Source organism: Adiantum capillus-veneris, chromosome 3 (genome assembly GCF_014529385.1).
Source record: "Adiantum capillus-veneris isolate H3 chromosome 3, ASM1452938v2, whole genome shotgun sequence".
Lineage (NCBI taxonomy): Eukaryota > Viridiplantae > Streptophyta > Polypodiopsida > Polypodiales > Pteridaceae > Adiantum > Adiantum capillus-veneris.
This window is the reverse complement of record NC_140933.1, coordinates 117631869-117639735: the sequence shown is the minus strand read 5'-3', so window position 1 is coordinate 117639735 and position 7867 is coordinate 117631869. Positions and strand designations below refer to the sequence as shown.

Genomic DNA, 7867 nt, shown 5'->3' with positions numbered 1-7867 from the left:
GACGTAAATCTCAAATCAAAAAATTTAGGAAGGTATGTTTCGAGTACTCAAAGGGTCAACCGAAATGAGAGAGCATATGTGGACCAATAAGGCAGGGGCAAAAGATGTGAGGAGGAGGGCCAGGGAGGAAGAGTGGGATCACGTGGGCACAGGTGGTTTATGCAGCAGGCATGGGCGCGGGCGCCACAGGGGGGCCAGTGCGCGAATAAGAAGAATCGAGAGAGAAGCCAGCTGTCAGGTGGGAGCGATTGTATAAATGGCGCTGCAGCTGGCGGAGGGGTTGGGCATGCATTTTGCAAAACATGGGCGACCGTAGGGCAGCAGGGAGCGGCGAGGGCAGCAGTGGTGGCAGTGGCAGTGTGGGCGAGGTGCTGGCCTGCGTGGAAGAGTGGCTGCCTCCCGCCATACGCTCTGCCTCCTCCTCCGACAAGGCCAAGCTCTTCCAGTCCATTGCGTCGCTCTACCAGCAGCAGGATCAGCACCGCCTCCACGCCCACCTCCGCTACCGCCAGTTAGTCCAGTCTCAGTACAAGGTACACCCTCCCTCCTTGCCATTCCAACTCATTACTACAACGTATGGAAGTATTGTTCTTTTTTTTCTTTATATTGACCAGTAAAATAATCATATTATAATACCTTAGCGAATGTTGCAAGACTTGGGAGTTACTTTGGATTAAGATACAGAAACCACATAGCCATATGTAAAAATAATGATGGCAAACACTGTCCAAAGGAGCTAGCTTAGTTGGTTGAGCATTGTTCCCCGTCATGATCGGGGTCATGGGTTCGAGTGCGGCCAAGCAACCCTGGTAGCGCTCACCAAAGTTTATATCGCCTCATTCATGGTATGGGTGATTTGCTAAAAAACAAAGTAACAATGGCAAACTTTGTTTTTCACTAGTCTGTCTAAGGCACGCATTGACTATGGGCCACACACGCTCTAGCCTACATAAGGCCTCGTTAGTAAAGCACTAGTACTGCTAGCCGCCTTCGGCGGCCTCTCTGTCTCTCTTTCTCTCTCCCTCTGTATCGTGCACAGAGGCTCGTTTTGGACTTCAGCTCAGCTTGACACGTGTAAAGGGCACGCTCACTACTGTTATAGAATACATATAGATGGAATTCCTTGTAGCAATTATGGATAGCTAGATAGAGCTTATCAATTAGTGCCACATAGGAAGTTAATGATGGCAATCGTTTTTGGGCCTAGTAAGACCTCAGTAAAGTATTGGACCCCTCGAAGCAAGTGTGAACTGTTGGATATAAGTCGTCGATTAGAGCCACATGGAAAAATAATGATGATAATCTCCTTTTCTTCCTATTTCTTGGAGGAGAGGCATCGATTATGCACCGTCTAATTTATACTTAAAGGAGTCTCTATTACAGAAAATTGACATTTGTTTCCCTATTTCCCTCAAGAGGGGAAATGAGTGGTGGGTCAGGTGCACTCTTTCTCATCTTGTTGAAAGGAGGCAATAAAAGGAACGTCAAGCAGGTAAGCACACACACATAGCACGAGGAAAGAGAAGACTACTGATCTAGTGGGGTGGTACTCGGACATAGTCAATGCACTAGTGTGTGAATGTAGTTATTCATATGAATAAAAAAATGGTTGTACATATGACTAGCCAACAACGAAGGTATGATGATGTTACTGGAAAACCGATCTTTAGTGTATTTTTAAAGAACAAAAATTGAAAACTCTCGGTTAGTTTTTAGGGCCGCCTAGAAGAAAACCGGCTGAATTTTGAAGATTTCAGTGTAAAAACCAATAAAAAACGATTAGATTTCTCTAAAAACGGATTGATTTTCAAAGCTCTCCTTTTTTCCAATTGGTTCCTACAAAAGTTTTTGGTAAACACTCGTACCCAGTAGACCTTGTTCTTCCCTTTCTTATGAGAGGGACATTAAATAAGCATTGTCTTATGTATACTAGTATAGCCAGCAGGTTCGCCGCCTCTCTCTCTCTCTCTCTCTCTCTCTCTCTCTCTCTCTCTCTCTCTCTCTCTCTCTCTCTCTCTCTCTCTCTCAGCGTCACTGTGCTCCCGGACGCTGCAAGCCACACCCGCCGGTTGAAGGAGGATCTGACGCGTGGCAGGGGGGGAACCGAAATTCCCTCCCCCTTTATCTATTAGTATAGATGTAGGCCATTGTGTGAGAGTTGACATTTGTTTTTAGATTTCTTTTATGTTTTTTTTTTTTGCAAAACTCACAATTGTGAGTGGATAGTATTAAGAACAGAAATATACACCAATCCTCGAGCTCGGACCGAGCCTTGAGGGTCAAAGGATTACAAGTTATGTGCTTGGCAGAGAAACCACTCCTACTCCTCGGCTTTACTTATTACAAGATGTTATATATTGTTCTAGACCAGTCCTCTGAGGCTTGTTTGCCTCCAATCATGTGGATCATCACTCTACTCTCTTGCATGATTTTACAAAAGCTTGCCACAGCTAAATCCCCCTCAAACACGCGACGGTTCCTTGCTTGCCAAACATGGTGCAAAGAAGTAGTACTTTTATTTGAGTGCAAACGCGAAGAGCAAGACTTCCCATCCGGTAACTACCAAAGAACAGATCATTCTTGAAGAACTTAATTTGCCATGTCCTTTGAATCCACTTGCAAATTTTCCCAGCCATGCCCCTGATTGTGTTTAGATTTCTATAAAGAGAGACATTGAGTAGTGGATCACACACTCTCTTTCTCATTCTCTTATGGATGGGTATGACATTTTGACTTTTCATATTGTCTTTAATGGATTGTTTGTTTTATACTCAACTAGTATGGCGGTCTCTCTCTCTTCCCCTCTTTTCCTTTTTATCGCGTGCAAAGGGGTTTGTTTTTGTTTTGGACTTTAGCCTTCAAGTAGTAGATTGCGACACGTGTAAAGAGCTCCCCCTACGGCCATATTATGTTAGTAGATGGTGCCTAAACCCTCAACCTTGAGAACACTATTTAAACACCTTACCAACTAACCTATCCCTTGGTGGTAAGGCATGTTGAGCTATCGGAAGTGAAAATGTGTCATGTAATGTGCACTCTCTAGAGACAACTATACAAGTCTAAGTCTTCTCTCTCTCTCTCTTCCCCCCCCCCCCCCCCCCCACAACCACCAAAAAAAAAAAAAAAAACAACACCTTGTTTTCCTTAACACAAAAGCTAGGACTCCCCCCACATACTACCAATTATACTCAAGTTTTCACTCACACTTCCATCACTTTGCTAGGCGAGTTTCACTTTGCTGATGTCGTTGCTCTCAATTTGTAGGCTTTGCACCCAGAGCTCTTTGTCTTTCGAGCTGATCGATTCTTCGTCCCCACATTTGAGCAGATGCTTCATGATGGTAGTGAAGTTGCTGTGCGTCGCACCATGTGTGCCCATGGCCCCCTACTTTACTCCTTTGACATGCTTCGCCCACAATTTTGCACCCTTCTCCTACAAGAGGTAGCCTGATTTCTTTCACTGGTCCGGTTAGATAAAATAAGAAAAATGTGAGACGTGTGTTTATGGTTGCATGTGTATGAATGAGAGGGCCAAGTTGCAACTGTGTGTGTGTGTGTGTGTGTTAGAGAGAGAGAGAGAGAGAGAGAGAGAGAGAGAGAGAGAGAGAGAGCATATGTGTGAGTGCTAAAAAAAAAATTAAGGTTTAGTGTGATCTTGATGCCCACCTATAAAATTTGAGATTTACCTCTAACTTCCAAATTTGAAGGTGAGAAAACTCACAAAATTTAGAGCAATTTAGTGTAAAAACCTTCAAATATAGTAAATATACCTTTCGAATTCCTCTCTTGCGTAAATTTACCAAGTTTTTACTAAAAACTTTATTTTTCAAGCACGGATATCTGTGTTTTAGAGACAGGACAAAAAATTAGAGGTGTGGATAAATTTAAGTAAATCTTTCACATTGTATGACTCTCTTAGGTCCAACATTTTGAAAAGTGGCTCGAACAATCGAACATGCAAAAGTCCCCTCCCAACTCCTTGAGCTCTGCAGGAGTTGTCCTCGATGACATTGGTCTGAATCCCATCTTGCAAATGCTCATGCAACAATGTGTAGCTCCTCTCGTTCCAGGTTACTTAACCTCACAATAATTTTCAATTTTCATCTCTATTTGTAATATAGTAACAATTTTTCTTTATGGCAGTGTTGTTTCCGCAACTAGGAGATGCTCCATTAGATTCGCATCATGGCTATGTGGTTACGCATTCCGCAAACCTAGATCCATCAATAAGTGAGAAGCATTGTGATTTCTTGCACATACATTTATATTTCACAAGATTTTTAGACAATATCTCATTAAAATTCCCACAATACAAACTATTAAATCATCATGTGTTGTTACGAGGGAGAGAACGCATGCCTAGCTAGGTGTGGTTGGGGGCAAGGGAGTGCCAACCCGGGGTGGGGGGTGGCACTTGCTTGCTCCAAAAAACACCTAGTTAGACATGTTATCCCTCCCAAGAAGCAACAGCAAGGGAATGTCAGTCGGCTTGAGGTTGGGGCCAGCACTCACTTGCCCCCAACAACCACCTAGCTAGGCATGTGATCCCTCCCCAAAAGCAGCTCATGATGTTGAGCCCGATAAGGGAAAATAATGGAAAAATGGATGCTTTCTCATATTGGAAAAAACATCATAAACTTCTTAAATTCGTGGGAGTGTCTATACGTATGCGTGCGCACGCGCACACACACATGTATTGCATACTGACATACACACACATGCATGTATACTAATCTCCATCAGGTATGTGCACACACATACATCTACAAACATACACGCATAGACATACGCATGTGTGTGTGTGTATAATCTCCATCAGGTATGTGCACACACATACATCTACAAACATACACACATAGACATACGCATGTGTGTGTGTATACACACACACACACACACACACATACACATATATATACAAACTTATATATATGTGTATACATACACATATATATATAAGTTTATTTTAGTTAGCAATGATCCTCAATTCAAGAGTTGCAGGTTGCCACATTGACAATAGCGAAGTGACTCTCAATGTTAGTTTGTGCAAAGCCGAAGAAGGCGGTGAGCTCTACTTTAAGGGTGTTAGATGTGTCCAACATTTGGATGACCCCGAACGCGATTTGGTATTAGCTCTCAAAATTTCTATTGTTTTTAACAATTAAGATATCCTCCCTCTCTCTCTCTCTCTCTCTCTCTCTCTCTCTCTCTCTCACACACACACACACACACACACACACAAGACCAAGCTAATGATTCTAAATGTCCACAACATTCTCAAATATGGAAAATGATAACAGCCAGAAGCATTGTACTGTAGGAAATGGCAGAGTATAAGCATGTGCCAGGACGAGCATTACTACATCTTGGGAAACACCGACATGGAGCGCGACCAGTCTTAAAAGGAAAAAGAGCAAACTTAGTTCTATGGTGTAGAAGGTAATAAGAGTTCTTGTTTTGATCACTTTCCTAGAAAAAGAAAGAATATTTGTGAGGCAAAGAGGATAATGATACATAGTTACATAAATAGAAATTTAATTACTCACTATATTTTCATAGCCAAGTCATTATGATAATAGCATCATTATAGTATATTATATTATAATAGCCAAGTCATTATGATGTAGTTACAATGTTTAATTAATTTTTTTCCTCACGATGAATTTCAAAATATTTATGCAAGAAGCTCGAATTTGATACCACCCCACACTATTAAAATCAATTAATGGCAGTGAGAACAGTTTGCCAACAAAAAGAATAACAGTCAAAACTACATCATACACATGCTTGGCTTACGATGTGCTCCCGATTGGCCTATTCAAGAAATGAAGCATGGACCAATAAGCATGTATTTTCTCATACCAAGCATGAGCAGGTTGCTAACATGATAACATTTAGATCCTAACACAGTAGCAATTACTAATTATAAAGGTTTGATAAAGACATGGATTTTTCATGCAATGTCTGAGACTCAATTTTGTGCTTATAGCTTTATAATCTTGGAGTTTACTGAGCTAATTGGTGTAAAACCTAGAATTTCATCAATTAAATGCAAACATTATAAACATAATTGTTTTTTTAATGCATGTGCTTTCTTTTCACAGTTCGAAGTTTAGGGCGAACACACCAGCAATCTTTGTGTGTCCTCCATGGTGCAATGCAACAAATAAACAGAAGGTCGTCGTCAAATAGACAAATTATGAAAATACAATTACTGTATAAGACATCATATTTCCAATTTTTATGTAAAAGACACGATATTTATGCGACATAAAGTAATCACATATTTCTAACTAAATTAAATATATGTTAGTGCTAACTATGTATGCAAAACACTCTAAGCTATGCAAAAATTTGGTAGCACGGTAACACAAGATGTTTTGGACAGATTCTCACAATAATTTCCACATTATGACTTAACATCATGAGCTTCTATGAGGGAGGCACGGCATACCTACCTAGGTACGATTGGCGGTCGGCGGGCCGGCGGTCCCCTGCCCCCAATCGTACCTAGCTAGGTATGCCGTGCCTCCCTCACAGAAGCTCATGAGGGGCCGACGGTCGCCTGCACCTAATCGTACCTACCTAGGTATGCGGTGCTTCCCAAGCAGAAGCTCATGATGTTATGCATTATATGAAAAGCACCGAAAAAAGGCTCCCTTTTTCTGACATGAGAAATTTTCTAAATCTTCTTGTGGGTGTATGGTCTTCAAATGATTGAAGAATCTTTGGCCTACCTGTTTGTGTGTTTTTTTTTTTTTAAAGTCCTGTGGGATAAAGTAATGATAGATTGAAGTGTTGGTTTGATTATCAAAGTTTTTATTTGGATTATCAAGCAAAGGTTTTGGTGAAGCGTTAGATGAAGTTCTCTCAACTCAAGGTAGTGATGATAGTTTAAAGGAGATGTTCTTCATTCTTCCTCATCTCAATTCATGTTGAAAATCCTCAAGGTTTTAACAATTGACAAATTGTATGCAATTTTTTATTGATGGATATTCACACCTTTTGAGCTCTCTCTAAAATTGACATGCCATTTTGGAATGGAAATCCACTCTCCATAAGATTATCGGGTATGCATAGGACTACTTGTGCCTTGTTGTCAGCAGAGGGTATGCCTAGGATGGAGGAAAATCTTGGCTATCGATAATTAAAAGATCTTAGAAGAACATGATAATGGATCTTATGTATCAAGGATAAGGAGGCTAGTTGGTTGGGATGGCTGCCCTGATAGTCGATGTAATTATGGTCCCTAGATGATGTCATGGCTCAACACGAGCATGACAAAACCTTGTAATTATTTGGGTTGATTAATATAATCCACTCACAATCCACTCACAATTGTGAGTTTTGCTATTAAAAAAAAAAAAGATTATCGGGTATGCATGTGTGTAAATTATGTTTGTTTCATACTTAGCCCATAAATTACATAAAAATGCAATCCTCTTTGGATTTCGTGAAGCTCTAGAGGATGTCAATTGAAAGCCTGATGCAATCATTTGGAATGCTTATTTACATTATTAGAACTACATGTATGTGATGTCATTATAATTATGTAAATCCTTTTTTTTTTTTGGCTAAAACTCACAATTGTGAGTGATTGTATTGTATAGTCACCAACAGATTTACAAATCAACCTCAAGCTCAGGCCGAACCTTGAGGGACAAAGGGTTACAACCGAACTTAGTTACAAGTACCTGGTAGCTTACTATTGCGCAAGGCCCGACTGAAGCGTAAATGCCCGACTTTGGAATGGGAAGCAACACATACTTCCACCTTCTCATTGTCCTCTGGATCTTCTCAAGGACCCACCGAAACCTTTGCTTATGAGTAATGTCCACCCCAAGGGGGGGGGGGGGCAAATTCCTAAA

General features: G+C 41.0%; 1 protein-coding gene across 3 annotated transcripts; it reads left to right on the top strand.

The window, feature by feature from the left end:
* Positions 1-288: 288 nt before the first annotated feature.
* On the top strand, positions 289-6414 carry LOC147461566 (2-oxoglutarate and iron-dependent oxygenase domain-containing protein ICU11-like). 3 transcript variants are annotated; one of them, XM_086501375.1, is made up of 7 exons: positions 289-533; positions 3328-3441; positions 3919-4069; positions 4143-4229; positions 5001-5125; positions 5320-5438; positions 6104-6414. In XM_086501375.1, exons 1-7 carry the CDS (start codon positions 303-305, stop codon positions 6189-6191), a joined length of 915 nt encoding a protein of 304 aa, XP_086357501.1. In that variant the 5' UTR covers positions 289-302; the 3' UTR covers positions 6192-6414. The 3 variants fall into 3 exon arrangements, with proteins under 3 accessions (XP_086357501.1, XP_086357494.1, XP_086357507.1); XM_086501368.1 differs by having other exon boundaries at positions 3265-3441; XM_086501381.1 differs by lacking the exon at positions 3328-3441.
* Positions 6415-7867: the final 1453 nt, after the last annotated feature.

Excerpts from the sequence above, each read along its gene's own strand:
- LOC147461566 (XM_086501368.1), top strand. The coding sequence starts at position 303 with ATGGGCGACCGTAGGGCAGCAGGGAGCGGCGAGGGCAGCAGTGGTGGC. Across the intron at positions 534-3,264 it reads TAGTCCAGTCTCAGTACAAG|GCTTTGCACCCAGAGCTCTT; the intron begins GTACACCCTCCC and ends CTCAATTTGTAG. Across the intron at positions 4,070-4,142 it reads TGTAGCTCCTCTCGTTCCAG|TGTTGTTTCCGCAACTAGGA; the intron begins GTTACTTAACCT and ends TCTTTATGGCAG.